Consider the following 16,989-nt stretch of genomic DNA (forward strand, 5'->3'; position numbering starts at 1 on the left):
CATAGATGGTAATGATAACCTTACTTGTTATGATATGTAACAGGTGTGCAAACTTCTGCAACAAATTCTGGACCTGAGGATTTCCCAAAAATGACCTACATGACAAAACATAATACATTAAACAACATTAATTAAAAAATGACCACGACATAAAGATATGGTTATAACATAATGCGTCAGTATTAAGCATTCATTTGAAGACAGGGTCAGGTTTGGATCAGGCTCAGGTCATGTAAATGCTAATTTAAAATATAAAAACTAAAGTTGACTTGTTAACAGAAATGGCTTTAATTGGTAGTACATGAACATTTTAAAAATATTTATTATTGCATTTAGATCTCACCATAGTTGATTTCAGCTTTTATTAGCTTGGCTACTATCTGATCTGTTTTGCCACCTAGTAAATATATGTTGTTATAAATTGGTTCTGTCTTACCCTGAAATTAATGGACTACTTTTAAATTTAAAATGCTGCCTATTTTTATTTTGGCTAGAAATGTACAATAAACAATCTTACCGGCATTGCACAGGCAGGGTCTTCTCCACACATAAACTGTATCTTAATGGTAATATTCCGGCCTGAAGCCAGACGGTTTGCAAAATTCAGCCGTTGTGGATACACATATAGAAGATTTCTGGGGGGAAATGAAATTTCAGAAAACCAAGAGATAATTTTATGTCACTTTTGTATTTGTTTAGAATTCTGTCCTGCCATTTGATACCCCAAATATTCCTGATGCAGCACATGTGGAAGGAGTTGAGGTGTCACTCCTGACGGTTTGAACTTGACCCACACTGCACCAACTTGGGCCCCACACCGTGGGTGCCCAGCATGCACACACTGCGTGTTCCAGTGCCACCCACCTGGACCGGGGCCTGCACCTCTGCCATGAGGACTCTGGCCGCTGCGAAACCTCCATCTGTGGCCATAGTGGGCCCCAACAAAGGCCCCATGATGAAGACACAGGCCCCAGCCCAGTCACCACCATGGCACCTGAGTGCTGGAGTTAAGGCGGTGCTGGTGAGTGGCGGTGGCAGGGGAAGAAGGCTGGGCGGTAGTGGCAGGGCGGAATGCTGGGTGGTGCTGGAGCGCCGCAGTGGGGGGGGGGGGCAAAGCTAGTGGGCGGCAGAGGCTGGGCACCCACAACAAAAGAATTGTGGGTGCCAGGCACCCAGTGCCCATGACTCACTTCTATAAAGCAGCTTGATAGACCTCCATCTTGCTATTAGACATTAGCATCACATTCTCCCATATCCTTTTGGAGAACTGAGACAGACAAAGGCCGCTGGCCTCCCTGGCATTTCTCTGGATTATTTGGGGGTGGGCAACAGAGGAATGTATACTTTGATCCAAATTATTGATTTTAGAAGCAGAAGTTGCAGGAAGGAAACAGGGATTGCAGAGATTATGCTGGGAAACTCTCTGAATGTGTGTGTTATAATAATAATAATAATAATAATAATAATAATAATAATAATAATAATAATAATTTATTATTTATACCCCGCCCATCTGGCTGGGTGTCCCCAGCCACTCTGGGCAGCTTCCATAAAAACCAAAAATACAGTAAAATATCACACGTTAAAAACTTCCCTGAACAGGGCTGCCTTAAGATGTCTTCTGAATGTCAGGTAGTTGTTTATCGTTTTGACATCTGCTGGAAGGGCGTTCCACAGGGCGGGCGCCACTACCGAGAAGGCCCTCTGCCTGGTTCCCTGTAGCTTTGCTTCTCGCAATGAGGGAACCGCCAGAAGGCCCTCGGCGCTGGACCTCAGCGTCCGGGCAGAATGATGGGGGTGGAGACGCTCCTTCAGGTATACTGGACCGAGGCCGTTTAGGGCTTTAAAGGTCAGCACCAACACTTTGAATTGTGCTCGGAAACGTACTGGGAGCCAATGTAGGTCTTTCAAGACCGGTGTTATATGGTCTCGGCGGCCGCCCCCAGTCACCAGTCTAGCTGCCGCATTCTGGATTAATTGTAGTTTCCGAGTCACCTTCAAAGGTAGCCCCACGTAGAGTGCATTGCAGTAGTCCAAGCGGGAGATAACCAGAGCATGCACCACTCTGGCGAGACAGTCCGCAGGCAGATAGGGTCTCAGCCTACGTACCAGAGGGAGCTGTTAAACAGCTGCCCTGGATACAGATTTAACCTGTGCCTCCATGGACAGCTGTGAGTCCAAAATGACTCCCAGGCTGCGCACCTGGTCCTTCAGGGGCACAGTTACCCCATTCAGGACCAGGGAATCCTCCACACCTGCCCGCCTCCTGTCCCCAAAAAACAGTACTTCTGTCTTGTCAGGATTCAACCTCAATCTGTTAGCCGCCATCCATCTTCCAACCGCCTCCAGACACTCACGCAGGACCTTCACCGCTTTCACTGGTTCTGATTTAAAAGAGAGGTAGAGCTGAGTATCATCCGCATACTGATGAACACCCAGCCCAAACCTCCTGATGATCTCTCCCAGCAGCTGCATGTAAATGTTGAAAAGCATGGGGGAGAGGACAGAACCCTGAGGCACCCCACAAGTGAGAGCCCAGGGGTCTGAACACTCATCCCCCCCCCACTTTCTGAACACGGCCCAGGAGGAAGGAGCGGAACCACTGTATGACAGTGCCCCCAGCTCCCAGCCCCTCAAGACGGTCCAGAAGGATGCTATGGTCGATGGTATCAAACGCCGCTGAGAGATCCAGCAGAACTAGGAAACAGCTCTCACCTTTGTCCCTAGCCCGCCGGAGATCATCAACCAGTGCGACCAAGGCAGTTTCAGTCCCATGATGAGGCCTGAATCCCGACTGGAAGGGATCCAAATGGTCCGCTTCTTCCAGGCGTGCCTGGAGTTGTTCGGCAACCGCTTGCTCAATCACCAACTATTCCCCAGGCTCAAATCTTCCATTCTTGGGCAAGGTGATTGAGCGAGAGGTTGCTGAACAACTCCAGGCACACCTGGAAGAAGTGGACCATTTGGATCCCTTCCAGTCGGGAGTCAGGCCTCATCATGGGACTGAAACTGCCTTGGTTGCACTGGTCAATGATCTCCAGCGGGCTAGGGACAAAGGTGAGAGATATTTCCTAGTTCTGCTGGATCTCTCAGCGGCTTTTGATATCATCGACCATAACATCCTTCTGGACCATTATACAGTGCTTCCGCTCCTTCCTCCTGGGCCGTGTTCAGAAAGTGGGGGGGGGGGGGAGTGTTCAGACCCCTGGGCTCTCACTTGTGGGGTGCCTCAGGGTTCTGTCCTCTCGCCCATGCTTTTTAACATCTGCATGCAGCCACTGGGAGAAATCATTGGGGGTTTGGGCTGGGTGTTCATCAGTATGCGGATGATACCCAGCTCTACCTCTCTTTCAAATCAGAACCAGTGAAGGTCCTGTGTGAGTGTCTGGAGGTGGTTAGAGGATGGATGGCGGCCAACAGATTGTGGCTGAATCCTGATAAGATAGAAGTATTGTTCTTGAGGGACAGGAGGTGGGCAGGTGTGCAGGACTCCCTGGTCCTGAATGGGGTAACTGTGCCCCTGAAGGACTAGGTGCGCAGCCTGGGAGTCATTTTGGACTCACAGCTGTCCATGGAGGTGCAGGTCAATTCTGTGTCCAGGGCAGGGTATAAATAAGTTGTTGTTGTTGTTGTTTTGAATGCAATGGGTGTTAATATCTGGCATGCACACCCTCTTAACATTTCACAGGTGGAAATGAGCACAAAATGTACTGCGTAAGACTCTTGTTTTCGTGTCAAGGATCACTACCACATTGCCCATCCACTGCACATTCCAAAAGTCTCAGCCATTTATAAGCTGTATTCATTCATTCATTCATTCATAGCTTATTCTGCACACGTGTATAAGCAAACAGCACACTGAATAGACACAAGTGTTTTACTTATTTGCCTGATGATAGGCTGCTGACTATTCAAAACAAACCTCATCAGTTGAATTGTGCAATTGCAGGCAGCGTGCTGGATGGTGTATTAAGTGTTCATGAACACGCATTGGCATGCACACAGACTCGGGACAGATGGCACTTGTCTTCCGTACCCCCTGCCTAGTCTCACAGATTTAACCTTTCAAGACCAGGAGGTCCAAGCAATTCTCCTTACCAGAATTTTAGAAGAGCAACCCCCCCACTCCCAATGTGGACAACCATACATAACCAGAAGTCAGTGGCTATCATGGGTAAATGAAGACAGTTGGGATATTTGCAGAGGGGCACTGAGCATACAAGGAGGACATTTTTAATCCTTTCAAAAGCCACTTAACATTTTATCCCGATTGTTCACAGTTGCCTCAGAAAAGGAGGCAGACTTCTTTATGGAAATGCAGTGGCTCCCAGGAAAGGGGCGAGACTTTTCTCAAATCCTCTCCCAGGGTGCATCTTGACTGGGCCACCTCACCCCACATGCAATAGTTCTTCTCTGTCACTAGAATTACCACAAATAAAGTTTGAGGAGGCATTCAGCAACCTCAGCTAGTTATACTTCAATATTTATTGTCTGATTAACTTTGCTATGAATTACTTTCCCCGTATGTCTTCAACAGCATTACCTGGTAATGCCAACTAGACAAGAGGTCTAGCTCATTTGATTTAGATGTGGGTCCTAATCCAGGAAGAGAATGGATGTACCTTGATCATGTTACCTATATCTTACCTATATACAGTATGGGGGACATAGACTTCTCGTACTGGAAACTCCAGAATCTCTTTATGAGGCCGGCTGCGGTTTTCAGGGAATGGCTTCACCAGCAACAACTCTGGGCTGAGACAGCAACTGAGACCTTCTGAAGCAGGGGAGATCTCCAACTTGAGCAATCCTTTAAACAAAATATAGTAACATGAAAGACAAATGCTTTATTAAAAATAAACAAGACAGAAGAAAATGCCAAATCTAACAAATGAGACAGGTCAATACACTCTGATTCACATATAGTCTCAGCATGTACACAGCCTGAGATGGCTGAGAGTGTGAACACTGGGTACACCATCCTCCACAGGATATTTAGCATGAGGTGATTCTCACAGGACCACCTGCCATTTGATGCAGTGGGGAACAAATGGGAACGGGAAGGAAAGGTAAAGCATTGATTAGGGAAAATTATAACGACATGACATGAACTGAGGTAAGGTAGCCTCAGCCTCAGCCCAGGAGAAGGAATGCTAAGAGAAGCCCGGGGTGGCAAGGAGAACAGATGAATCCTTCAAGGCAAATACTCCAGCACAAATCCCCAATAGCAGGAATACTGCTTGCCTGCTCCAACACCTGAGGAATCCCAAGAAACAAACTTGGCCAGGTTTGGATAATCTTTCTCAGTTTGACAAACCAGGGTTTATGAAGCAGGGAAGGCGTGCTGTGCGGAATGCTCTTCCTTCAGCCATCATCTTTAGGTATTTCATTCCTGACTTGTATTAATCCCAATTTCCTCACTGTGTCCAAAATGGTGGACAGTGGCTTAATGTCAGTGAACAAACCAGGATAATAAACCATTGCTTATGGAGCTGGGAAAGCCTGTCTGAATCCAGTCACTGTATATGGCTGGACCTAGCTTTATTATTAAAAGTACCTGGTATAGATTTCACTCTTCTCTGCAAAGAAGACGATCTCTTGTAATCAGCTAAGAACTTGAATAAGTCTTCATCAGTCAGCCGATCTCCTTCCTGTAAACAGCGAGAAATTTGATAACAGTCTCACGATTATATATATAATCAAATATTTTCTTTTGCAGCTAACTATATATGAAACACTATGACATAATGGCCCCTTCATGGATCACTGCCTTGCCGTGGCGAAGGGGCTTGAAGAACTCAGAGAAGCTATGAACTATGCCATGCAGGGCACCCACGATGGACAGGTCATAGTGGAGAGTTTTGACCAAATGTGATCCACCTGGAGTAGGAACCGGCAAGCCACTCCTGTATCCCTGCCAAGAAAACTCCATGAACAAAGACAACAGGCATATAAAAGTTATGACGCTGGAAGATGAGCCCCTCAGGTCGGAAGGTGTCCAACATGCTACTGAGGAAGAGCGGAGGACAAGTACAAGTAGATTCAGAGCTGATGAAGCGGCTGGGCCAAAGCCGAAAGGTCGCTCAGTTGCGGATATGCCTGGAAGCGAAAGGAAAGTCCAATGCTGTAAAGAAAAATATTGCATAGGAACCTGGAATGTAAGAACCATGAACCTGGGTAAGTTGGATGTGGTCAAAAATGAGATGGCAAGGATAAATATTGACATCATGGGCATCAGTAAACTAAAATGGACGGGAATGGGCGAATTCAGTTCGGATGTCCATCATATCTACCACCGTGGGCAAGAATCCCATAAAAGAAATGGAGTGGCCCTCATAGTCAACAAAAGAGTGGCGAAAGCTGTACTGGGATGCAATCTCAAAAATGAGAGAATGATCTTGATACAAATCCAAGGCAGACCTCTTAACATCACAGTAATCCAAGTTTATGCACCAACTACTGGTGCTGAAGAAACTGAAATTGACCAATTCTATGAAGACTTACAACACCTTCTAGAAATGACACCAAAGAAGGATGTTCTTCTCATTATAGGGGATTGGAATGCTAAAGTAGGGAATCAAGAGATAAAAGGAACAACTGGCAAGTTTGGCCTTGTAGATCAAAACAAATTCTACAAGGAAGGCTCAAGCAGTATGTGGACCGAGAACTCCCAGAAGTGCAAGCTAGATTTAGAAGAGGCAGAGGAACCAGAGACCAAATTGCAAACATGCGCTGGATTATGGAGAAAGCTAGAGAGTTCCAGAAAGACATCTACTTCTGCTTCATTGACTATGCAAAAGCCTTTGACTGTCGACCACAGCAAACTATGGCAAGTTCTTAAAGAAATGGGAGTGCCTGATCACCTCATCTGTCTCCTGAGAAATCTCTATGTGGGACAAGAAGCTACAGTTAGAACTGGATATGGAACAACTGATTGGTTCAAAATTGGGAAAGGAGTACGACAAGGCTGTATATTGTCTCCCTGCTTATTTAACTTATATGCAGAATTCATCATGCGAAAGGCTGGGCTGGATGAATCCCAAGCTGGAATTAAGATCACTGGAAGAAATATCAACAACCTCAGATATGCAGATGACACAACCTTGATGGCAGAAAGTGAGGAGGATTTAAAGAACCATTTAATGAGGGTGAAAGAGGAGAGCGCAAAATATGGTCTAAAGCTCAACATCAAAAAAACTAAGATCATGGCCACTGGGACCATCACCTCCTGGCAAATAGAAGGGGAAGAAATGGAGGCAGTGAGAGATTTTACTTTCTTGGGCTCCATGATCACTGCAGATGGTGACAGCAGCCACGAAATTAAAAGACGCCTCCTTCTTGGGAGAAAAGCAATGACAAACCTAGACAGCGTCTTAAAAAGCAGAGACATCACCTTGCCAACAAAGGTCCGTATAGTTAAAGCTATGGTTTTCCCAGTAGTGATGTATGGAAGTGAGAGCTGAACCATAAAGAAGGCTGATCGCCGAAGAATTGATGCTTTTGAATTATGGTGCTGGAGGAGACTCTTGAGAGTCCCATGGACTGCAAGAAGATCAAACGTATCCATTCTGAAGGAAATCAGCCCTGAGTGCTCACTGGAAGGACAGATCGTGAAGCTGAGACTCCAATACTTTGGCCACCTCATGAGAAGAGAAGACTCCCTGGAAAAGACCCTGATGTTGGGAAAGATGGAGGGCACAAGGAGAAGGGGACGACAAAGGACGAGATGGTTGGATAGTTTTCTCAAAGCTACCAGCATGAGTTTGACCAAACTGTGGAAGGCAGTGGAAGACAGGAGTGCCTGGCGTGCTCTGGTCCATGGGATCATGAAGAGTCGGACACAACTAAATGACTAAGCAACAACATGACATAATGGGTGACTTAGGTTTTGAAGGTATCAATGTTCCATGTTCATGTTTATTATGTACCTTGATACTAATTATGTATCACTGTTAAATACAACTCACTTGTGTTCACTTACAAAAAAACAGCATTCAAAAAAATTATCAAAAAGAAACACACAATCACAAAAACTAAGTAAAATACAATATATTCAAAATTTTACTCATTTTGAAAGGTACATAATTTGAAAAAGTAGGTTTGATGGGAGCCAAGTTATTTTAACTGCCTTGACACAGGAGAACCTTTGTCTACTCAAAATAATCATAGAATCATAGAGTTGGAAGAGACCACAAGGGCCATCGAGTCCAACCCCCTGCCAAGCAGGAAACACCATCAGAGCACTCCTGACATATGGTTGTCAAGCCTCTGCTTAAAGACCTCCAAAGAAAGAAACTCCACCACACTCCTTGGCAGCAAATTCCACTGTCAAACAGCTCTGACTGTCAGGAAGTTCTTCCTAATGTTTAGGTGGAATCTTCTTTCTTGTAGTTTGAATCCATTGCTCCGTGTCCGCTGAAGTCAATGGAGTCCTACTGAATTCAATGGAGCTTATTCCCAGGGAAGTGGGGCTAAAGTTACAGCTTAAACAATTCATAATTCTGCAACAGAATTAAAAATGCTGAACTTTTTTTGTTTTCAATATTTATTAGACAAGAAAAACTCAGAAACTGCATACTGGTATTTTCAATTTCCTCTACATTACTACCCAAAAATACAGTGATAAAAGTACTCCTCTTACTTTTCATGCTATTTTGTTAGGCTACTTGTTTCTAGGTCACTGGAGGGGGGAAACCATAAAAATCTTGAAGATGTCAGTCTATACTATACCTGTTTAAAAAATGTGCTGAAAGTCAGAGTGGTGTTTTTGAAGGTTGGCAAGGCAGGAACATCCTCCAATCCAAGGCTTCTTTCAGATAGTCTTCTACCTTGCATTGCCATTGATTTTCTGTCACCAGTGGACCCTTTGCCTTCAGAGAAAAAAATTCAAATGCATCTTAGTTTCAATAAAAAAATGAATCACTTTACTATTGTTATGTTGCACACTTTCGGGATGTAAAAAAGTGAAGGACCTCCTCATTTGCTTACATTTTCCATCACCTCATCTTGAAGCTGCAAGATATCACTTAATGCAGAATCAAACAATTGTATCCTATGTTTTAGCATGTGATAAGATTGCAAATTTTATTAACATATACATATATATACTTCATAGAAGCAAGTGTTACATTTAAGTAGTATATAAATAAATAAAGAATATCACATACTTAATTCAAGAAAATTGTAAACACCTCCTGTCAGGGAAGAGTTAGAGTTAGACGTTTCCAGTTTCCCAGAGGGAGAATGTTTTCCCCAAGGGGGGGAGGAGAGCAGTGAATCTAACAGAAGAGAGCAACAGGAACAACAGGGAGGACAGGATGTTCCCAGGAAAGGCAAGGGTTAAGTCCTATCTCCTGTTGCTCCGTCTGCGGAAAACCAGGGCATCTAGCACAACAATGTCAAAATCGTAAAGGATGGGAGCAGACATGGGAGGAGACAATTGCCTGAAGGAACTGCATCAGGGAAACGAATGTCCCCGGCTGGAAATGGGAGCTTGCAGCCGGGTGGAGGAGCAATAGAAGGCTCTCACGTGGAACCACCTATCCCAGGACTAATGGTGAAGGTGCAACTACAACTTCCCAATGGACATTAGGGTCCAGGTAGAGGCGCTGTTAGACTCAGGAGCGTCAGCAGATTTCATAGACCAGAAATTGGTACAGGAACACAAAATCTCTTTGTTACCTTTAAATTTCCCACTGCGAGTGAAAACAATCAACGGCAGACCACTACTGTCAGGAGAAGTGATTTACGAGACTCTACCAATGAAAATGGATATGGGAAAGAGACCAGGGCATTTCATGTGACCAAACTAGCTGGGCACCCAATGGTGCTGGGCATGAGTTGGCTCAATCGTCATAATCCGGTGATTGCCTGGCATCAAAGGTCTTTGGTTTTTTGTTTGATCTATTGTATGACACATTGTTTGGGGCAAAAGGGAAAAATCTTGGTGGAAGTAATGGGAACAGAGGTGGAAGGGAAGTTGATGGGGAATGAAAGTGAGATTCCATCACAATATATTGCTTATCGGGATGTTTTTTGTGAAAAAGAAGCAGATAAACTTCCACCACATAGGCCCTATGATTGCAAGATAGACCTAGTCCCTGGGGCACAGTTGCCACCAAGCAAGATATATGCCATGTCGGAATTAGAATCTGCAGCATTGAGGGAGTTCCTGCAAAAGAATTTGCAGAGAGGTTTTATTAGAGAGTCCACAGCCTCGAGGGTGCTCCCGTCTTTTTTTTCAAAAAGAAAGGGGAGGAAGGGGCACCAAGATTAGTATGTGACTTCAGAATCCTTAACAGTCAAATGAAGCCTCGTGTGTGCCCACTGCCACGTATAGATGACCTCTTAGAGAGAGTAAGGTCAGCCAAAGTCTTTACCAAGCTTGAGCTACGAGGAGCATATAATCTGATAAGGGTCAGAGAAGGGGATGAGTGGAAAACCAGTTTTTGTACTAAGTATAGTGCGTTTGAATTCTTGGTAATGCCTTTTGGCTTGCAAAATGGCTCAGGGGTATTTCAAACTTTCATCAATCACATCTTAGCAGGTATACTGGATCAGTTCTGTGTATCTTATTTAGATGACCTCTTAATATATAATGAAAGTATGGAGGAACAAGTAAGACATGTCACACAGGTGTTAGAGAGATTGAGGACCAACAGGTTATATGTGAAGTTAGAGAAATGTAAGTTCCACACACAAAAGGTGAAGTTCCTGGGATATTGCATTTCCCACAAAGGGGTCACATGGACACCAGTAAAGTTCAGGCAGTGGTGGAATGGGAGGCACCTAAAACTAAGAAAGATCTGCAGAGGTTTTTAGGATTTGCTAATTTCTATCATAAATTCATAGGTAATTACTCCAAAATCACAACACCACTGACTGATTGTCTAAGAGGCAAGGGGCCATTCAGATGGTCTGAGGAAGCACAGAAGGCCTTTGATAAATTAAAGGCGGTGTTTGCTTCAGAAAAATATCTTATGCACTTAGATCCAAGTAAATGTATGAAGGTAGAAACTGATGCCTCTGATAGGGCTATTGGGGCTATTCTGCTGCAACAGGACAAGGAAGGGGACTGGAGATCCTGTGCATTCTACTCTAGAAAATTAAATTAATCAGAACAAAACTACACCATATTTGATAAGGAACTTTTAGCTGTGCATGCTGCCTTTAAAGTGTGGAGACGTTTTTTGGAAGGGGCATCACATCAGGTAGTGGTACAAACGGGTCATAATAATTTAGAGTATTGGAGAACTGCTGGACAGCTAAACCAAAGGCAAATTAGGTGGGCAGAGTTTTTTGCTGGGTTTAATTTTAGGATTGAGTACATACCTGGGCATCTAAACGTTCGTGCAGACGCATTATCGCGCAAACCTGAGTATATGGAAGGGGAAGCACCTCCCAAGTTGCAAGAAATGCTGAGATCGGATCAGTGGGGGTGTGCAGCTGTAGTAGTGGACAGCAGGGAATTCCAGCGATTGACAGTAACAGATGAGTTTGCACAAAAGAAAATGGAGGAACTGAGAAAAGGTAGAGGGGAAGAGGAAGGTTTCAAGGTAAAAGGTGGATTGTTGTACAGGAGAGGGGTGCTGTATGTACCTGAAGGTGAATTAAGAGGTAAAGTGTTGAGGCAACATCATGATAACCCAACTGCAGGACATTTTGGTAGAGAAAAGACCCTATATCAAATCACACGGCAGTTCTGGTGGCCAAAGTTGAGGGAGGAGGTAACACAATATGTAAGAGGTTGTGAAGTATGTCAACGAGCCAAGGCACCCAGAGCAGCTCCCACAGGGTTGTTGCAACCTATGCCCATGCCGGGAAGGCCTTGGGATGTGGTGTCTATGGATTTTATAACGGATCTACCGTCAACGCATAGGCAAACAGTGATCTTTGTGGTGGTTGACATGCTAACCAAGATGGCAAATTTCATACCATGTGCCAAAATTCCGACCACGCAGGAAACTGCAAAGATGTTTTTAGATAATATTTTTAGGTTGCATGGTATGCTATCACAAATCATTTCAGATAGAGGGGCCCAATTTACATCACAATTTTGGAGGAGGTTAATGCAGTTACTAGATGTGGAGCTAAGCCTCACGTCAGCGAGACACCCGCAAACCAATGGGAAAGCTGAAAGAACGAATGCAACACTACAACAATATCTGAGGTGTTATGCTGGTTGTCAGCAAAGCGGGTGGTTAGAGAAGTTGAGTCTAGCAGAGTTTGCATATAATAATCCAATACATGGCTGTCTACCAAGGGACTACCAATACGAGGGAGGTGTAAAAAGCTAGAGCCAAGAAGATTGGGACCTTTCCAAGTAAAGGCTCAAATTAACCCAGTCGCTTTCAAGCTTCATTTACCTGAAAATATGAAAATACACCCTGTATTTCATAGATCTTTATTGTCAGTGTTTATACCAGCACATAAGTATCAAATTTCAAGGGAACCACCTCCTTTACCCACCTTGATGGGGGAAGAGGAGACCAAAGTGGAAGAGATATTAGACTCGAGAATAAGTAGGAGAAAATTACAGTATTTGGTTGCATGGAAAGGGTTAAATGAGAACTCATGGGAACCAACAGAAAAAATAAACATTCCGGAATTGCAGAGAAATTTCATAGAAAATATCCCCACAAGCCAAAACCCCATAACTGGCATCTTCAAGAAATTTTTGAAAAGACAGATAGCGAGGAAGAGGAGTTCATAGGGTTCGGTCCTTCAGAAACAGAGGAGAGTGAGGAGGAGGATGAAGGGGGGCTTAGGGGATGGGGTGATGTCAGGGAAGAGTTAGAGTTAGATGTTTCCAGTTTCCCAGAGGGAGAAAGCATTCCCCAAGGGGGGGAAGAGAGCAGTGAATCTAATAGAAGAGAGCAAGAGGAACAACAGGATGATGGACTCAAGGGCATCCTGATCAAATTTGCAGATGACACCAAACTGGGAGGGGTGGCTAACACCCCAGAGGACAGGATCACACTTCAAAACGACCTTGACAGATTAGAGAACTGGGCCAAAACAAACAAGATGAACTTTAACAGGGAGAAATGTAAAGTATTGCACTTGGGCAAAAAAAATGAGAGGCACAAATACAAGATGGGGGACACCTGGCTTGAGAGCTGTACATGTGAAAAGGATCTAGGAGTCTTGGACCACAAACTTGACATGAGCCAACAGTGTGACGCGGCAGCTAAAAAAAGCCAATGCAATTCTGGGCTGCATCAATAGGAGTATAGCATCTAGATCAAGGGAAGTAATAGTGCCACTGTATTCTGCTCTGGTCAGACCTCACCTGGAGTACTGTGTCCAGTTCTGGGCACCACAGTTCAAGAAGGACACTGACAAACTGGAACGTGTCCAGAGGAGGGCAACCAAAATGGTCAAAGGCCTGGAAACGATGCCTTATGAGGAACGGCTAAGGGAGCTGGGCATGTTTAGCCTGGAGAAGAGGAGGTTAAGGGGTGATATGAAAGCCATGTTCAAATATATAAAAGGATGTCACATAGAGGAGGGAGAAAGATTGTTTTCTGCTGCTCCAGAGAAGTGGACACGGAGCAATGGATCCAAACTACAAGAAAGAAGATTCCACCTAAACATTAGGAAGAACTTCCTGACAGTCAGAGCTGTTTGACAGTGGAATTTGCTGCCAAGGAGTGTGGTGGAGTTTCTTTCTTTGGAGGTCTTTAAGCAGAGGCTTGACAACCATATGTCAGGAGTGCTCTGATGGTGTTTCCTGCGTGGCAGGGGGTTGGACTCGATGGCCCTTGTGGTCTCTTCCAACTCTAGGATTCTATGATTCTATGAACAGGGAGGGACCGGCTGTTCCCAGGAAAGGCAAGGGTTAAGTCCTATCTCAGATTCGGAGGTGGGGAGATACAAGCCAGCTCTAGTGAGGAGGTTAGAGAAAAGAGCAGGAAAATGAAGGGAAAGGCGCCTTCGCCATTTTGAGGGTGGCTGGTCACAGAGAAGCAGAGCTCAGAAGGTATCTGAAAGAAGTGACTCTGAGGAAGAATAGTTAAAGTTAAGAACCGTTTATAAGATTGTTTTGTTAATACGCAATAAAAAGTTATAAAAGAACAAGAAGCATTTGTGTGGTGATCTGAAGAGGACAACGACCAGGCCTGACACCTCCATACTTTATTCATTTCTATAAGAGCCTTGCAGGAAATATAACCAGAGGCTGTGAGATTATAATTCCCCTGTTGCAGGGCTAAAGGTCAAGCTATGGATTGCCACAGGGGAAGAAAGCCTTCCCATAAGGGCTTGTTCCTCTCATCGCTATAAACGGACACATCAGTGAAGGCAGCAGCATGAAATTGCTGAATTACATCTCACTGAGAAGTTTAGTACTATTCCTTTGGGTCTGAACAGAGTCAATGGCTTCCCATCCAACTCTCACAACAAGTGTTAATAAAATCATCTTAGCAATGCTGCTGTAAAGGGTGACTGTGCCTATCTAGCACACTTTTAAGCTCCAATTGAAGACTGGAATTTTTATTTTCCTGTGGAGGGATGCATTGCCTTTGGAGAGTAACCTGTTATTTTTTGCCATACTTTTTTCTCCTTCATATCCTTGTAAACTGCCAACTTCACGGATCTTCCAAAATGTGCTTTACAAATACAGGAAACAAATTACATTATAATCTAGAGGCTGAAGCAAAGCCACTTCCTTGACATGATATTTTTAAAACTTCCTGTTTCAATATTAATTCTTATGTACACATACACACAACATTTAAACTTACCATTTAAAACTTCTAACTCTGCTATATCTCTTTCAAGTGTTGAAACACTGAAGAAATTTGCTAAATTTATTGGAACCCAAGCAAAAGGCATACGATACTTTCCCAAACGTTGGCAAAAGGACTCAGCATGCACTTTTAATTTCTCAATTTTTTCTTTAGTCTGAAAGAAAGCAGAAAAGGGGATTAGCTAAAATAAGACATGGATCCAAACACTGTGAAAATTAGTTTGTAACACACACTAGCAACCTCTGTTAATTCCTCTATGGATACCATAAATTAAGGTAGTTAGAACAGGGGTGGAGTGAAAAGTGAAGTGGCAGAATAGAAGAAATAGCTTCAGAAATGGGATTGAGAAGGAGAAAAGTTTGCTAATTCATTACTTTATTTTATTTATTAATCTATTTATTTCACAAGATTTATATACTGTTTTGATTGGACTCAAGCCTCAAATTGGTTTATAAAAAAACCAAAATCATCAGTAGAAAAACAGATAAAAATGACTAAGCCAAAATGTGGGGGAATGGCAGGTGGAGCGTGTAAGCAGGGAGAGCAGGAACACCCCCCCCCCCCGTTACTATACACAGAAAAAAACAACAGTCCTGAATAACTGAATTAGACTGGAATAGGAGCGCTTTAATAATATTTCTGGTTTAAGCTTTCGCAAGCCATCTTTGACAGATGTATCAGAGAAGCAGGTGTGCATTTCATGTAAAAATCTTTATTATATCATATGTACCTTCCCAACTTCACTTTCTTTTAGAACCAGGTAGGGTTCTGCACAATCTCCAATTTCGCCTTGTTGAAGGACTTTTTCAATCTACCAAAAAAGAAAGAAAAGAAAAGAAAAAAGAGATTTCAAAACACCGAAAAGAAAATGAAATTTAATAAAGTGCATTGCTAGTATATGTCAACATAGTAAAATTTGGAACATAAGCTATAGTTACTAATTACAACCTTGGTCAGTACTAAGAGAAATACCTTCCCTTCCTGTGCTGATGAGATTCAAAGGAGAAAATGGAGAGATATTCAGACGTTGAAAAAGATGTACATGGAGTATTATGGGATGGAAGTGCTAAACTGGTGAAAATTAATACAAATTATTTAACAAAAAAACAAAAAAAGGAGGAAGTGCTGAGCTGGGGAGTGGAGGGGCTGAGTTAACCTTGAGAAACCAGCTATGCACTGAATAACAACCACAAGAGCACTGCAGGCACCCAGAAAGGAATGCTGCTCATCATCTCTGGAAATGGTGATGATTGATATAAATGGCAGAGGATAAGGTCAATGAAAATTATATACCAGAATTGTCATACACAGAATGAAATGAAAGCAGTATTATATTAGCACTTGAAGCTTTACAAAAGTATGTAAATGCTTTAAATCGGTGTTTCTCTTTTTTTGTAAATTTTTAAAATTAATTCTCCAATATACCTCCAATAATAGCCAAATTATAACAATTCCCAAATTATACAATTCTCAAAATGCCAATCTACTTCCAATTAATACATTTTAGTTAAAGTGGCTCTCTGCACGACGGTTTGGGTGCATTTCCGAAAGTTATATCACTGTGTTCTATAATCTTAATTAATATCAGTTACATTTCAGTAATAATAATAATCCATTAGCCAACAGCTGTGAGGAGAATCAGAATTTACAGGGTTAAATAGTTCTGTGTGACGTCTCTGCATACTGAGGCATGGTTTCTTTCACATACGGGAATCTTTCTTTGTATGTGAGTTACTTTCACTTTTCGCTGATGAGCCGGAGAGAATGTCTGCTCGATCTCCCGGCTGATTTATTGTGTTTTTCTATACATGATTAAAGCCTTCTTAGATTAGCAAGAAGCTTGCGTACAGACTATGATTTATTGCACCTACACAAGGCACACACCGCTGCTGCGATATTCTGCTTGGAGCCAGGAAAAAGTCTGAAGACTCAGAGAGGCACAGGAAAGTGTGCTAGACACCATTCTAACCCCAGAACAGCTCCATTATTAATGATTTCCATTCATTATGTTAAAATATATAAATTTATAAAGCTTCAAGTGAGGAATTCAAACTATTATCTTTCTTTTGCCCTGTGTGTGAAAACTGTTCTATTCATGGAGATTCCTTCTTTCCATATATGGCACTGCCTCTTTTACTTCCCAGCTGTTGTTTTCTCCCATCACGGCTACTGGCAGAACTGAATCTCCAAGTTTCTCAGGGGTCTTATCTCTCCATCCCTTGCTTCGATGTCTTCAGAA

The 16,989-nt window shown here is 43.2% G+C and overlaps 1 protein-coding gene across 3 annotated transcripts in view; it reads right to left on the reverse strand.

The window, feature by feature from the left end:
• DOCK8 (dedicator of cytokinesis 8) overlaps positions 1 to 16,989 on the reverse strand; it is a 167,469-nt gene that overhangs the window by 106,226 nt on the left and 44,254 nt on the right. For all 3 annotated transcript variants that reach the window (XM_083464727.1, XM_083464728.1, XM_083464729.1), the window contains 7 exons: positions 15,481 to 15,561; positions 14,745 to 14,904; positions 8,731 to 8,870; positions 5,558 to 5,651; positions 4,648 to 4,810; positions 518 to 635; positions 25 to 95 (listed from right to left, as the gene is read on the reverse strand). In XM_083464727.1, the coding sequence (XP_083320853.1) occupies positions 25 to 95; positions 518 to 635; positions 4,648 to 4,810; positions 5,558 to 5,651; positions 8,731 to 8,870; positions 14,745 to 14,904; positions 15,481 to 15,561 (827 nt within the window). The remainder of the gene's footprint in view (positions 1 to 24; positions 96 to 517; positions 636 to 4,647; positions 4,811 to 5,557; positions 5,652 to 8,730; positions 8,871 to 14,744; positions 14,905 to 15,480; positions 15,562 to 16,989) is intronic.

Source organism: Podarcis liolepis (genome assembly GCF_965112155.1).
Source record: "Podarcis liolepis genome assembly, chromosome: 11".
NCBI lineage: Eukaryota > Metazoa > Chordata > Lepidosauria > Squamata > Lacertidae > Podarcis > Podarcis liolepis.